This window comes from Toxotes jaculatrix, chromosome 3 (assembly GCF_017976425.1).
Source record: "Toxotes jaculatrix isolate fToxJac2 chromosome 3, fToxJac2.pri, whole genome shotgun sequence".
Lineage (NCBI taxonomy): Eukaryota > Metazoa > Chordata > Actinopteri > Toxotidae > Toxotes > Toxotes jaculatrix.
In genome coordinates this window covers 4,532,343-4,549,053 of record NC_054396.1, presented here as the reverse complement: position 1 = coordinate 4,549,053, position 16,711 = coordinate 4,532,343, and the positions used below count along the sequence as shown (strand labels likewise).

At 39.8% G+C, this 16,711-nt stretch overlaps 1 protein-coding gene across 1 annotated transcript; it reads right to left on the bottom strand.

Moving 5' to 3' along the window:
- Positions 1 to 1,659: 1,659 nt before the first annotated feature.
- On the bottom strand, positions 1,660 to 16,696 carry LOC121178851 (cell division control protein 42 homolog). The gene is made up of 6 exons (XM_041033254.1): positions 16,634 to 16,696; positions 10,959 to 11,099; positions 10,095 to 10,167; positions 9,621 to 9,730; positions 8,335 to 8,532; positions 1,660 to 3,505 (listed from the first exon to the last, which is right to left on the bottom strand). The coding sequence occupies exons 2-6, from the start codon at positions 11,061 to 11,063 to the stop codon at positions 3,416 to 3,418; spliced, it is 576 nt and encodes a 191-aa protein (XP_040889188.1). The 5' UTR covers positions 11,064 to 11,099; positions 16,634 to 16,696; the 3' UTR covers positions 1,660 to 3,415.
- Between the last annotated feature and the right edge of the window lie 15 nt (positions 16,697 to 16,711).

Below are 16,711 nucleotides of genomic sequence, written 5' to 3'. Positions count from 1 at the left end.
GAATGTTGTTTGAGGGTAAAGACTTGGTTTTAGGGTTCAGGTTAGAATTAGGTTTGGGTTAGGGTAAGGGTAGGGGTCGGGGTTAGGCATTTAGTGATGCTTAAGGTTAGGCTAAGGGGCCAGGGAATACATTATGCCAATGAGTGTGTGTGTGAAAGACAAGTGTAGCTTGAAAACCAAATCTTGTAAAAATTCCAAATTTGAAATTTCAAAATTTGATTTGGCTACAAACGAATGCAAGAGTCTATTTTTAGTGCTGCAAATTAGTTGTGCTTCTAATATTTAGCAAATTTATATTGTGTATCACAAAGAGATGCAAGGTGTGGCTAACAAAAACATAACATATAGAGTTCAAACCATATTTGATTGAAAATAAAAGATGGATGTGACTCCTCAAGATGTAGCAAAGTGCAAAATACGTTTGATCTGTAAAATGTGCCACTGACTTAAAGCTGGTGCACTGACAAAAACTTTATATATTATTTATTCATTAAATTTTTAACAATTTTTCAATATCAAAATCAGCAGCCTTCTTTGTTACTGTGTTATTCCTTTCATCAAAGAAACAACATTGTGCAGCTGTATTTGTTGACTTGTCCAAGGCTTTTGGTTCTGTTAACTATGATTTCTCATGAGAGGCATTAAAGCAGCGATCCAAAGTCCAGAAGATCACAAAAGGTGTACCGCAAGGCTCTCTACTAGCACCTGCTCTATTCCCTATTTTTATTAACAATACTGTATCTGCAGCTGGTCAAGATTCATTTGAACACAGACAATACAGTCACTACTTGTCTGAATCAAGCTTTTACTGACTCACAAACTACTTTTCACAAAGTCCATTCATCAGTTCACCAATTAAAACGAACCCTGACTGCACAAAAACTCGATGCATAAATCTCTGTGCCCATTCTGTAGAAAAAGAAGAAAATATTAGTCAACATTGTCTTCACGTGCAAATATCTCAGATTTTTTTTTTTCTGTGACTTCATCTGAAAGGTTACTTCAGTTCAGAACTGAAGCCTTTGAGATGAGAGGTGAGACATCTTCATGAACCTCAAGCAAGTCCAGTTGCTTTTGTATAACATTTAGAAATACTTTGACTCTTCATATGTGCTTGAGTTTCAACTTACCTCAGAACTGTGGGACACGTGCACACTCAAGCCAATCAATGCTTAAGCGTGCACATGTCTTCAAAACAATCCAAATGTCAATATTCAATTATCAGCATACACAAAAGGGATAAACGCACATTGGTAGAGTGTGAATAACATCACTCTTTCATATACTGTATCAGTGCCCCTGTGACCAGAGGCACCAACAGCAGGTATGATGTTTGGGTGAACAGCACCGCCTACTGGCTGAACATGCCATGGCATCATTAAGCTGTGACACCCTGAGTATTTGGTGTAGTAACCTCCAGCAAGACATGGAATGGGATCATCCCACCTACATTACTGAGAGGAAAATATCTATACACATGCCATGTAAGCCACTTTGAATCATAGGTCCACCTATATGCACTTTTTACTTTTGACTTTGTTGCAAGCTCTGACAGAGAGTAACACAATCTACTCATCACCAACACACTTGGTGATGAGTAGATTATTCTATAGTTCACCAGCCACAATAAAAATAATAAGAATGGCAATGGAAAAGTGGTAAAGGCAATTAAGGTATAAGTTTAATATTTTTGAAAAGAATGCATATACAAAGAACAAAGACTTTAGACAAAGCATTTGGTTTCGCACCAAAACAACAACAGGTTATAATAATTGTACTGACTTGGGCTGGGCATCAACCCAACTCTAAGCCACCAGTAAAGAAAAACAAGAACCAACCAATCACAAATAATCTTTACCAAACAGTCTCTCTGCCATTGGAGGTTTTTATTCAACTAAACCAATCAGAGGTTTTCTTGGTATAAACTGGCAGGTAAGAGTTCAGATGAGTTCCGACCCCTAAATGTAAAAGGAGTGAAAGTAACCTTTTTTATATATTTATATATATATAAAATAAAAACAAAAAAAAAAACCAGCACAAACAGAAATAATGAAGAAAAAAAAAAAAGATTTTGGTAAAAACACCTGGAGCCTACATCAACATTGTGTGTCAGCTTACATTATAATTACATCTGTTAAACCTATCATTTAGAACAGAGACCAAGGTCCAGCTACATGCAGCACCGCACAGTTTGAATGGGTACAGCAGACCAGACAGCCCTTCACACCTCAGACATACAGCTTGGATACAACACGCTACAGGAAGGCACCAAATTCTGACCTGGCACAGAAATCTGGTGGAAATTCATGATCATTTACCAGTTGTCTAAACGCGGAACTCCAGCCAAGAAACATTAGTTTTACATGGATGTCTCTGCTGTACCCGTTCTAAGTGTAAGGTGATGACAATGTTAACACAGGATCCTGCTTTACTCTCCCTTGGTCCCTGGCAACGCATGAAGAACACATCACTTGTTCTGCTAACACTGTTTAAGTTCCCTGCATCTAAAAGGCCAATTCCTGTGGTCATACTGGCAGACCAATTACTACTGGATGCCTTTAGCTCTTCAAGTGGTCTCCACACTCCAAATGGACTGCGACTCTGCACTGTGAAAGTCCACACTAAGAGGACTGGATAGTAGATGGCAATATTTACCAGTTCAATTTCCTCAGAGTGAGCGTGTGGAGTTTTAGCCTTATTGCCCTGAATTACCAAGTCCTGTCAGACCTACACAGATTCCTTAGTGGTTGCGAGTGCATCTATCTGGAACACGGAATAAATATCTCAGACTTGTGTGTTTGAGGAGAAAAGGGGGTGTTGGCAAACATAACTACTCTTGTTAGGATTTCTTCGGGTAGTGCTGACAAAGAATGTAGGGATCAGACGATGAGTGTGCTCGTCAATAAGAGGGGGCAGGACCAGCAGCATGAGCAGCAACCAATCAGGTGGCTGAAAGGGGCTGGGGTGGGGCTTCAACCATGAAACCTTTACAGTGGCTGAGAACAATTAAATGGCTGGGCTTCTAAAAGTTGATTAGGCCACACGCTGATTTAAAATCAATCTGTCAAAAGCACGACAGAATGAATTCTACTTGTATATAAGCTTGGTATCTGGATCACCATCCAAGGCTATACCACCCTGCCCGAAAACCCACAGCAGCCTGTTGGCAAGGTTAGGTTCCCCTTCTGTCCCAAACTCAGACTCCGGGGGTGAAGCTTCGTATTATTGCAGAGAATTATCTGAAACTTGGTAGGCTGTTTTCTTTCTAGTCTTCCCTGTGGAAAACAATGCTGTCAACCAGCCTTAGCAGAGCAAGGGAAAGGGATGTGGGGGCTGGGGGGGGAGGGCGTGTGTGTGTACTCAAGATGTGTGAATGTGTTATGTGTGTGTGTGCTTTGAAAAAGGTAGGAGCCTCTCATAGCAGCACACATTTGCGTTTCTTCTTGGGCTCTGGGGGCTCCAATGCAGCCAATATCGCCTCATCAAACACATTCTTTAGGCCTTTCTGTGAACACAAACAAACACACGGGCTCAATGAAGGGGCATTGCAAACACACACACAAGTCAAATAAAAAAAACGTTGAGGGGAAGCACAACATCAGCTTTAACAGAAGAAACATGACCAGGTGAAAACAGAGGCAGCACTGAACATCATTTAGTGGGATATTATAAGAAACAGAATGTGAGAGAGCTGCTGGGGACAAAAAAAATTCAACAAATACATAAACATAAACAATTTCAAGGAGAATAAAGCAGGTGCACGACAAACAACTCAAGAGAATCTTCTGTTTTCCTTTAAATGTGTCTGTTTCAGTTAGTGTGAGACATGAGGGATAAAGAGTCAACAACATAAATCACATGCATGTTTAAGAGCAAAGTGCAGCTGAAATCAAAGGCAAGTCAAACAAGAAAGTGGAGGAAAAAACACAGCAAAACCCCTGATGCTACAGCATGAAACAAAAATGGAATGACCATTTTTATCCCACGCCTCCTGTGTTTATTTTCATGACTTCACTGGCTCTACTCTTTGAATTAAAGTTGCTCCCTACAAGAGGACATCCAGATGCAACAGAGAATAAACACATTTTAAAATAACTAAAATCACCACTAACTATGCTCAGCGTAAGAGGTGAATGGTTTTTTTTCCTCTTTGTATTTGCCCCTGAGCAGAGCTGCTTACACCATGAGCTCAGTCATGTGAAGTAACCAGAGCTGCTCTGACACAGTGCTGCACTATGCAGTAAACCAGTAAGCCCCTCAAGCACTGCTTAACTCAGTCAACCAACCCTGTTCAAGTCTTCTCTGACAAAGCACTGGAAAAAGAAGGGAGCCAGAGAAAGGAGACCAAGATCATTTGTCCTTTATTAATTCATTTCACAGGTCATTTCACACGATTATAGCTTTTTTTTTATTATTATCTCGACTTCCAAGATAGCAGGATATGCACCACAGTTAATGGCACATTACTGTCATATATAGAGAGAGTTGGCCCAAACAAGTCAGACAGCATTTTTCAGAATACTGCAACTTTAAGAAACATCAAGTGCAGCTTAGCAATAACCTGAACCAATAAGACAGAATGATTATGGTACCAAACAGGAAAAACATCATCTGGTGGTTATGTGGACGAAATGGCCAAACACTCGCTATATATGACGTTAGTATTTACAATGCGTTCATAGTGTATTCAGTCCCCTTCACTTATTTTACATGTTGTCATGTTGCAGCCTTATACTAAAATAGTTTAAATTCAGTTCTTCCTCATCAATCTACAGTCACTACGCCATAATGACACAGTGAAATTAGAATTTAAAACATTTTTGAAAATTTATTAAAGAGAAAAAACTGAAATATCACATTGACATAAGTATTCAGACCTATTACTCCGTACTTAGTTGAAGCACCTTTGGCAGAGAGTACAGCCTCAAGTCTTCTTGGGTATGATGTGACAAGCTTTGCACACCTGGATCTGGGGATTTTCTGCAATCGTTCTCTGCAGATCCTCTAAAGCTCTGTCAGGTTGGATGGAGACTGTCGGAGGGCTGACTTTTTCAGGTCTCTCCAGAAATGTTAAATTGGGTTCAAGTCCATTCCAAGGTCCTGAGTGCTCTGGAGCTGTCTCTGAGCTCTGCAGGTGGTTACTGTGACCTCATGGCTTAGTTTTTGCCCAGGGGTGAATTGTCAGCTATGACACCTTACATAGTCAGGCATGTGTCTTTCCAAATCATGTCCAATCAATTGAATTTACCACAGGTGGATTTCAAACAAGGTGTAGAAACATTTCAAAGACAGTCAAGAGAAATGGAAGCTACCTGTGCAAACTTTTAAGTGTCACTGCGAAGGGTTTGATATATATGTGACATTTCAGTTTTTCCTTTGTCATAAATTTGCAAAAATTTCTAAAATTCTGTTTTCACTGTCAAGTTGAGGTGTTGCGTGTAGATTAATGAAGGACAAAAAATGAATTTAAACAATTTTAGCATGAGGCTGCAACATAACAAAAATGTGAAAATAGCGCAGGAGTCTGAATACATTCTGAACGCACTGTACATACAACCATAGTCACACTCCAAGTTCTGTTTAATCAGACATCAACAGTAGTACAAAAAATACATTAGCATTAGAAATGGAAGCTCTGTTTCGTGTTGAGATCAACCTCAATGTGGAGTCACGTAAAGCCACCGCCCTCGCTGGAGCCCAGACACTCCTCACATAAAACTACTACAACAGGACAGAAGGGAAAGACAAACTAAAACAATGGCTACATCCCAAATGACATCCTACATCCTCTGTAAGATTCGGCTCCACTGCTGGCCAGTTGCCACATTAATGAGCACTGGGCCAAAGTAAGAAAACTAAAATGTTACAGTGCTGACATACAAGATTTATGATGCAAAACTATGAGGAAATAAACCACTCCGGAAATTAAGACATGAAGTACTTTACCACACCAAACAAACTAAATGTCAGCAGTTACAGGTTAGAAAAGGCAACAAGTCACTGCAGTGCAGAAAGGCCTTGTGTGAATGAGGCCGGAACACAGTGATTAGCTGTAATGCACTCTGACTACAGAGTTAGATGGCAGAGACCGTCTAGTCAAAAAGCAGCACATGTAAAGAGATGGAGAGGGGAGGAGAAGAAAGGAGAGAGATGGGATAAAGGAATGAAAAATGCAGAGAATAAGGGCAATTAGAGGAGGATGAGATGAGAGCAGTGGCACAAAGAGTTTAAAATATACAGCATTTCCTCTTTCTCTGCGTCTCAGGTGGCTCTAGGGCAGCTAGGATAGCTTCGTCAAATACATTCTTCAGCCCTCGCTACAATGACAGGAGAGGGAAGAGAACAGCAGCACAGTTAGCACAGCAAACACAGAAAGAGACAGACAGGACAGGAAGATCAGAGGAACATGGCAGAACAAGGTGGAAAGTATGTGTGAAAATACAGAGAAGGTTTAAAAGTTTCACAACGATTGTGTGAAGGAGACGCATGGTACAGAGATGAAGGGTGAAGTGCAATAGTGTTGAAATGAACTCGATACTGCAAAGAGAGAGGGGAGTCATTCAACAGTGGGCTGAAAGTGAGGTGTGGACCAAGTGCTGAGATCCCGACAGGAAACAGGAAATGACACCAGCAGCTATACAACAGCAGTGCGAGGGAGAGAGGGGGAGGAAGGAAAGAGCTGAGCGGGGAGTTGGGGGGCTACATCTCAGCTTCATCAACACCATTGTTCTCCTTCTTAGTGAGGTCTAACTCCAATGTTCTCCTCTGAGTCATGTTCTTTCTGGTCACTCACCTCGAGTTTCTAACAGCAATGCATTAACGCCAACACAGGTACTCATCAAGCAGACCAACTCATAAAAGCACTAACTGATTTACTATCATAATACAAAATACCTGGATTTTATAAGAATTCATGCTGTCCGTTCTGTCCCTTTTAAACATTTAAGGAACAACGTATAATTTGCAGGTCATTACAATTCTCATTAAAATCACTGAGCTAAAAAAGGAAAACAGAAAACAAGGCATGTTACCGAAGAGGCCTGCAGTAGGCTCGTCTGCACAGCCATGGGCCCTTCTCGAAAAAACAAAAAAACAAAAAAAAAAAAACAACCCAGAAAACAAAACGGTTATCTCTCTAAGTTCGCCGAGAAATAAATTAATTAAATAAATTAATTAATAATTAGCAAATTAATTTGCTAATCAATATCAGTTTGTCTCAAAGATGCACCATGCTTATTGTAATACTACTATACACACAACCAGCATAGCTTTAACTCCGGATGTGGGAAAGAGAGTTTCTACGCGGGGACAAAAAAAAAGACAAAACAACATCACTGTCACTGTCACTGTCAGTGGGTTGTTATATTGGAAAGGCCTGTAGAGAACATGTCAAACCCTACAAAGCTCTGCTCTCATCAGTTAGCAATTCTACAACTTACTCTCCATACAGTCTACACTGTTCTCTTCACCAGCACTAATACAATTAAATGCAGGCAGCTTACTGTAATCAGGAGACACTATGACCTACAGCTAGGCTTTTAAGCCATACGAAAACTACTGATGATTTATAATTTGCACGACTACTGAGTTCATGTGTTAGAGCGGTCACTGAAACCAAACCAGCATGCAGAACAAAACTTATCAATCACAGCGTGCACAGGCCAGGGAGGAATTTGGACATGTTCCTCTTTCCTCCACTTTCTTTGTTCTAGCAGTGAAAATTGTGTGTGTCTGAGGGAGACACAGAGAGAGACACAGAGAGACAGAGAGAGAGAGAGAGAGAGAGAGAGAGAGAGAGAGAGAGAGAGAGAGGCGCTCTCTCTGTCTCCATCTATCATATTTCCTCAATTAAAAACCATTAGTAAATTAAAAGCCAAGTCTCTGATAATGGCAGATGGGTGTGGTTGACACAAACAACTAAAGGCCGGCCCTCAAAAAACAGGCCTGGGAAAAAACAAGGGTGGATAAATTCCTGGTGCCTGTCACATAATGGGCTTTTAATTTGAAACGGTTACAGGAAATGTTGAGTTTTTATTAATAGCTTAATACAAAAACTTTTACAAGGAATATGGGAGTGGATCAAAACAAGGCTCTGTACTAAAATATGACAATTTATTCTTATTAAACAGAAGGAATTAAAAACAAGGGCCTACAAAACAAGCCTCTCAAATAAAGGCCTCCTGCCTTCTGCAGTTTTTAAAAAAAAAAAAAAAAAAAAAAAAAAAAGCCATGGTCAGTATTTGAGGAAATTAAGTGTATAGAGTCTCTCCCTCTCTCTCTCTGTACATATAGACCGTTAATCATGTATATATACACATATTTACTGTATATTACCTGCGTGAGGGCTGAGCACTCCACATATTTCACAGCCTTGAGGTCTCTCGCCAGTTTCTCGGCTGTCTCCGGAGTGATAGGCTTTTGCTTGTTCTTGGCCAGCTTCTCTATAGTTGAGGGGTCATCCCGCAAGTCAATCTGAGTCCCAACTAGGAGGAAGGGGGTCTTTGGACAGTGATGGGTGATCTCTGGAACCCACTGGACACACAAACCCAGGGTTATGCAACAATCAACACGCCATGTTACATGCATTTCCATCAAGTGTTGAATAGCAGTTCCCTCCATAATACCTCAAGCTGATTCACTCTAAGTACAGGTCAGTTCCACCAGATAAATGTAAAGGTTCTTTAAGAAATGATTATTACAGACAGCAAGAGTTCTGCCCTCTCTCTGAGAAGGTGTCCTCTAATTTCTTCACAAAAGTTCTCTTTTATGTCCATATTTAATGCTAAATGTGTATACTGGTCTGTACTGGTCAGAAGAATCTGAGCAAAGTAGAGAAAGTAAAACAGCAAAAGTTTTATGTGTCAGTATTCATGTTCAGGGACTAGACTCAGGAGGGCCATACAGTGGATTCACAAAGTTTTCAGACCCCTTCACTTTTTGAAATGTTGTAGAGTTATTTGTAAGTGGATAAAACTACTATTTTGCCTGACAAACTATGTTAAATCAATCAAAGTTTGACACAGGTGGACTCAAAGTTGTAGACACGTCTTAAGGATAATTAAAGAAAACAGGAGGGACCTGATAAGTTGGACTGTCAAAGCAAAGGCTCTGAATGCTTTAGTAAAAAAGAAATTTCAGTTTTTAGTTTTTAATATGGATATTTTGTTCATTTAATATTAAATCTACAGCCGTTGAAGCTGTTGTGGCTGTTGAGTCAGTTCATCCTAAGATGACAGATTTTGCTGTACAGTACAGTAGTGCAAACCTGTTTATAATGTAATTTGGACAGAAAAACTTCTCTTGTGTCAGCTTTTTACAAAGACCAATTATTTGGTTCAATATGGTTGTCAGCCAGTATTGGCCAGTTTTGTTCCTTCTTTTGGCTCTATTGTATTTACAAATGCTAGTATTGACTGGCCATCGACCAAATTAACTGCAAATCACCATGTCAAAGTGGGATTACTATGTAATATTGTTATGAGAGGATTTAATAATTTGTGATAATGAATGTTTTAAAGATATTAACAACAAACAAACAAACAACAACAAACCATTTATAATTCACAGTGGAAAGGAAAAAAAATGAGTGCCAAAGGGAAACAAGGAGAGGCTTCACTTGCCTTTTCTTTAACATTTTCAAAGGAAGAGGGGGAGACAACAGAGAAACAGACGAGGAAGACATCTGTCTGAGGATAACTCAGAGGTCGTAACCTGTCGTAGTCTTCCTGACCTGGAGAAACCACACACAGATGTTTAATTTACATGGTCAAGACATCAAAATACCAGCACTAATACACTGGGCAAAGTGGGATATCTCTGTAAGCAGAATGAGGAAAAACACCAAAACCAGAAGGCACACCTCGGTCTAAAATAAACCTGACATTACAACATTCTACAGGCATAAAAGTTAGTATGTGGATGGGAAGTGAATGACAACAACTCATTTTTTCCATTATTTCCATTTTACTTCAACAACACTTCACAATACAAAGTGTACAGTATATAATGATAAGGGTTTGATAGGCAGCAATTACATAAACTATATACTGGATGAACAGACCCAAACAAGTGTAGGTTGGAAAAAGAAAACATACCTGCTGTATCAAACAAGCCCAGAGTGTAGGGCTCACCTCCAATCATAACAGTTACAGCATAGTTATCAAACACCTACAGCACACAGACCAAAGCCAACGGTTAGTTATTTTAAATTAGTGAGGTATGTATACATTTTATTACCACTAGACTTTGACAAATATGGTGTCAATAGTGCATCAATATCATTCAATGCTGTTTAAAAGGTATGAGATTCTATCTAGTACAGTTCTAGACTATTTTAGCTGCATTTCAAAAGGAAACTTAATCTTGCTGCTTGTGGTGAAAACAGACATGGTCTGTAAATGAAGCAAAGTATACATTTCTTGTTATGTATTTTGAAGAACCATAGAGCTCCATAACCGTGTGGATGATCAGGAAGGGTCTTTAAATTCTGACTTGTATGTTTACAATAATCACTGGTGCTAGCTAAAATGGCTGGGCTAGCCTCACTAAACAATTGACACACGTAGCCTGTAATTAGATAAACAAAGACTGTAATTATATGGTTTACAGGGTTATCAAACAAAAACCAGTCACGTTCCAAATTGAACTTCCTGTTCTGAACTGTTCAGAATGAAACAATGAAACAGAGTTACCTGCATGAAATACTGAAACAGCATTTAGTTAGAATATCAGTCTTAAATATTAGTAAGCTGTGCAGCAAGCTAGCATAGAGTGGGTAACCAGAATCATATTAACACCAGGAAAAAAGTAACATCAAGATAAAGTAACTTCATCACAATTACAAACGCAGCTATGAAGGTGGGATATCATCTGTCAACTGTGAGTGAGCAATAGCTAAAAGATGGACTCTCATAAAATGAAGTCCTGTCAATAAGTCTAATAGCTGTTGACACACTTACCGTAGGTACATATTCAGAGGGAAACTTGTTTGTGGTGTAAGAGATGAGCAGGCAGGTTTTACCCACAGCACCATCCCCAACTACAACACACTTGATGGTCTGCATAGCTGTGTTTTACAGTCTTCACTACTCATTCAAGATCTGGAACACAAACACAAACAGAAAGGAAACTTCATTAGTTAATGGCAGTGTAAAGTCACACAGACACCATATGCACTGGTTAAAAATATAGTTTTAAAACAGAGTGACATAACAAGATAAACAAAAATGTAACTAAATATACAAATATATCACACTAAATATTTCACTGTGTAAGCATCTGCCTCGCCCTTGGGTCAATTCTTAGCCAAGGCCCTATTGAAATCAATTTCAATCTTGAAGGTTTGTTGATAACTTAGATCAAAATTAGAGCTATACTGTTCTGTGTGGACATTTGTGTCCACATTGTGTGAGCAGGACATGTGCAAGGGGAAGAACTAGCTAGTTTTCTGGTGAAGACTTTGAGAAGCTCAACACCAGATGGCTATTTCATTACTTGTCAACTTGACAAACTATTGGTAAAAGCACTTTAACAGAACTGTAAAACTGAAGCCTGGCCTGAATCTGGAAATTGCTGTAACCAAAGGCCTGCGTGAAAATCTCTTTATCTACTTGACACTGGGACGTTGCTGGTCCAGCTGTTCAGATGAGATTTTCCAATTTAAGGGATTGAGGGATCATACAGATCCACAGCTGGAGACCAAATTGGGGAAGAAATAACACAGTATCAATGTACTTCTCGCAAAGGCACTGCACGTTTTGTGGCTGTGTTCGCACAGAATTAAGGAAAGGAAAAAGCACCAGACGGGTTGAAACAGCCTGTGAATCAAATCAACAATCGTTTTAGTCTGACACATTAAAGGTGTCAAGGAATTACGGATCATATGATCCTTGTCTGATATTTAATCAGGTTTTATATTCGCATAAAATAAAGCATTGACAATAAGCTCCTATGAAAGTAAAGTTCAGTGCTGCAGGGGTGGAAAACTGCTCAACTACCTCAAAAAAATGAGCAAAATCTGTTAACTATTACTATTTCAAAGAAAACTTAAAATCAGATCTAAGAACAAAAGACTGTTTGATTGTCAAAGCTGACAGAGTCACCACAAACAGTCATATCAGTCAATATCTGTAGCCTGCATTAGTTTAGGTTTTGTATCTTGCCTCCCACTGAAGCAGCTGGCCACTGGACCAGTATTGATTCTATTATCAGTCAATTCTTGTTATCATTTACACCCAAGGCCAAGTGATCACTAGATGACAATTTTCAGAATCTGAACATCAGGGTCATTAAAGGTCATCTGTTCAGTTGCACGACAGTAGAAAACAAGTACCTTCCCTCAGCCACCAGAAGGAGGAGAGCGATTCCTACAATCTCAACAGGCTTTTTTTCCACAGCAGACATTTTGACTTAGCATAGCAGCAAAAACACAGGTTTGATTAATAACATTAATGATGGCTCCGTTCTATTTAAGTGTCCCAACATTTAGCCAGCAGGCACGGTGCCACAACCCTGAAACTGAAGCAGCTGTATGGAATTCAGCTAAAGCTGAATAGATTAGTCAATAAATAAATGAACAGAAAATAAAGCTGCAACTCTTTCGATAATCAATTAATAACTTCTGTAATTTTTTCCTAGAAAAACATGATATGGCTTTAACTTCTCAGGGATCTCAAGGAGGATCTGATGTGTTTCCCTGTCGTGTATAACAGTAAACTGATTATGTTGGGGTTTGGACTGCTGGTCAGACAGAACAATCAGAACATGCCACCCTGAGCTGTGGGAAATCTAAATGAACATTTTTCAACATTTCCTGACATTTTACAGATCAAACAGTTAATCAAGAAAATAATCTGCAGATTAATCTATAATGAAAATAACAGCTGGCAGGAGCCCAAAATTCAGCCATCATTAATTTTATTATTTACACCTGTGGGTTTCCTACTGTGTCATGTCAAAATATCTTCAATGAAAAAGGCCTATAAAGATGAGTAAAATCATTAAAGTTGACCTTAAATCTGTTCCTAACAACGCAGTTCATCTAGACACAGTTTGCATTTTGAGACAACACCCTATATGTAGATTGTGGATCACAATATTCCCCTGTTTCTCCCCCACAGGTTACGGTATGTCAGCGCTAAGCCACTGCAGAGCTCTGCACCACTGTGTGGGGGTGGGGGTGTCATTGAGAGAAGCAGGAGGGACAAAACTGCTGCTGCCAAATGTTACAGTGTGAACATGGTTTAACAATGTTCACACACACAGGTGGATGTCCCACAGAAACACATGGAATGCACTGATTTTAGCACAATAATTACTCTGAAAAATAGGCTGGCATTATGTTAGATAAGCCATTATACAATATTTGATCAGATGTTTGGTGCTACTGTCTATAAAACTGATTTCCCTACAAAAACATTTTCCATATTAACCACAAGACAAAAATGAAATTCTATCAAGACCCGACCACAAAAGACAAAGTCTCCTTGCTTAAGAAGTTGTTGGGAACAAAAATATGACTAAAGAACAGGTTTCATTCTGATAATAGCCAGATAATGGATTACACTCACAGAGCCAGCCCATGGTGTGGCTCAAACAGCTTGCAACCTTGACTAAAGGCCAGTTTCTCAAGAAAGGCTAAAAAAAGGTGAACTGTGCAGCCAACAGGAAAAGATACAGACGCAAAAAGAAGTGAGATTTTTGCACGATGAGGAAGGTGCTATGGGTGTTGATTTGCAGTCTGAAGGGTCTTAGGGCTGGTTCGTGCTCTGTCAGAACTAGTTTGTAAGACATGCTATCCAACCACATTTAAAGTCACATGTCCCAAATGGCCACACTGGAACACAAGATGTAAAGCTGGCCATCAGAGTGGGGAAACACAATATACTTTAAAGGCAACTATCCAACCATCCAACAGGTAGGAGGACATATAAAGCTGGCTTAAACCCCAGTAGTAGTTGTCGGAGAACCTATACTCTCTCCTTAAGTCCCAGCTGTGTAAATCTAGTATGGTTGTGTATTACAATAAAGCCAACAGCCTCTACTTGTTGGTTGTGAAAAGTGAATGGAGAGAGGATGGGGTAATATGGATCCCAGAAAACTTCTCTCTGGCAGGTAAAACTATCTATGATAATGACCACATCCTGTGAGCAGGTGGTGTGACTAACTTGGTTGGCAATGTAAAAAATGGGGTTCTCCTAAGGAAATTTTTCGCTTTGTTAACCCACACCACAAGGAGCATGACAACGACTTGCCTAGCACTTGGTCTGGTAATTGTGTAATACACTGAACCAGTAGAGAACGGTGGTCATTGATAAATAACTCAGTGTTTCCCCTTAATTACCTGAACTGTGGCAGCCCACCATAGTCTTAGTCATAGTCTAACTTTTCCCGACACAATTTCACAATGAAGCAATCATTTTTACACTTCTCAGCATTTCCCAAACACTTATTTATCTGTAGCAGCCCACCACAACATCAACATTGATTTTCTATTTGTTTCTTCACATGACACGCTCAGCCCCTCCTTGCCCAAATAGCTCTCTCTTTCTTTATAACAAACACATTGACCCATCTGTCACAGGCTGGCCATCAGGAGCACCAGGGGAAACCCTGCCGTATCAGTGGGCCAGTGCACCATCAAAAAAAAATCCAAAGTATTTCCGTCCCAGTTTGTGTCTTTATTGACTCTCTCTATGTGCCTGTTATGTTGGGTGCGTATGAAAGCGCGCTGCGTGCATGTGCCAGGACCGGGCTTACTGCCCAATCACAATATGTAATCAAACCTCACTGAGTCAGATGTTATTTGTTTGACATTATGTGAAGCAATGTAGCTGTATATATTGTTTGGTTATCTATCTGTCACAGGTACTAGACAATTAAAATATTTGCAGAGAAGCACTTTTTTCAGTCAAATATTCTGTTGTTCCAAATGAGCATATTTCAACGTTATGTGTATTATAAACATGCTTGTAATTTCTGCTCACAATTCAGGGTTTTCCCAATGTATCTACATGAAAGGCAATTTGATCTCTAAAGTTAAGACAGACATTCAATATGGGTATTCAAGAGAGCAACAACATTCCAACACACAACACCAGGGAAAGCTGTGCCTTAGGCACCAACTAAACCAATAGTTAAGCAAGGGCTGCCATCATTGGGAGGAATCCTTTTACCACTTTGGGCAGTGAAAGAATAGATAGTTTCACTGAATGGTGATCACTGTTACAACCATTCAACAGTGTATGAACTGGAGTATATGTTTTCCAATGAATTACATGTGATTGAAGAAAATCTACAGACAGCCTCTAATCTTCTGAAATTTTAGACAAACTCTAAGCTAAACAATTCAGTAAGCTGATGGCCACAGGCAACAGAGGGTGGCTGCAGTGTCAATAATGCCGCCAGACTTAATCCACACATTTGTGTTTGTGGGCCAGCAAGCACTCTGAGGGCAGGCAGCTTAAAGACTGGTAGTGAAAGCAGCTAAGATTCAGTTTGATGTGGTAGGTTCCCCATAACACAAAGCTCCAAATCTGAAATTAACTCTGTTAGAAACTGCATCTAAAAAAATTCTGAAAGGCTCCTAAAAGATGATCAGACCCGAGTGGTGTGCATTCTGCTTATCACAGAATCAAGCACCACTACATCTTCACAGCTTCAGGTCTGTGATGTTAAGACCGGCATTCAACGGATAAAACAACATAACCTCAATGCGTGGTCAAAGCTTTCCTTCATATAGAACAAAAAATCAGCGATGAGCACAAGCACAGGCCGTTTGAAACCTGACACATGCAGACCTCAAGCATTTTCTTGTGACATATTTCCAAAATATATTAACAACATCCAAACATCGACTGTGTAACATTTGCGTGCTCACAACCAATGCATTGTCTAAATTTGCGACAACGAGGGACATGAAAACTTCACACATTTAATCATCGCTAAATACATTCTTAGATCACATCACAGTGACTGGCATCAGTAAAGGGTAACGTTCGCTTGGATGTACTAGCCTTGGCTGCTGTATTTCGGCCACATCCCCGGCCTCAATCTGGCCTAATTTCCTGCCGGTTGTCTAACCTCACGACAAACGTATGAGCTATGCCTCATTTTACCCAGTCTGTATTGTGAACCTACACTTTACCATCCCAATATTACACCGTATAAACATCCAACATCCCAGATCCATTTTAGATAAAGAACAAATTCTAACCTAACGTTTGTTACGCCTTTTTTACTGAGCTCGTTAAGCAGCTAACCACTAGCTCGTAACTCCCTGCATCTTTGTTTATAGGCAAAAAGATGAAGAAATTCTCATTTCACCAAACTCACCAATACATCCGAAGTGAAATACGTTTGCTACACAGTCCAATAAGGTTTCCTTACAAGCCAGTCCAATGTTTTAGGCAGTTAATGCGTGCCCTGCCTTGCTAACTACTGTCCTCCCAATTAGCTTGCGAGCTAACTAGGTGAGCTAACGTTAGCGGATGCTGTTGCTGAATGACATATTTTAAATGACAGTTACAACCAGTGTACCACAGATGTACAATATGGGTGATGTTGACAAGGTTAAAATTAAAAACCCGCCATAATTTCGTCCCAATAACAGAAAAAAATGAAATTTTCCCCTTACCGTATCCTCTATTTGTGTCTTTACGCCGGGCGTTGGCAGCTCCGCACTAGGGGCTTCCCAGTCAACAGAACAGGGACA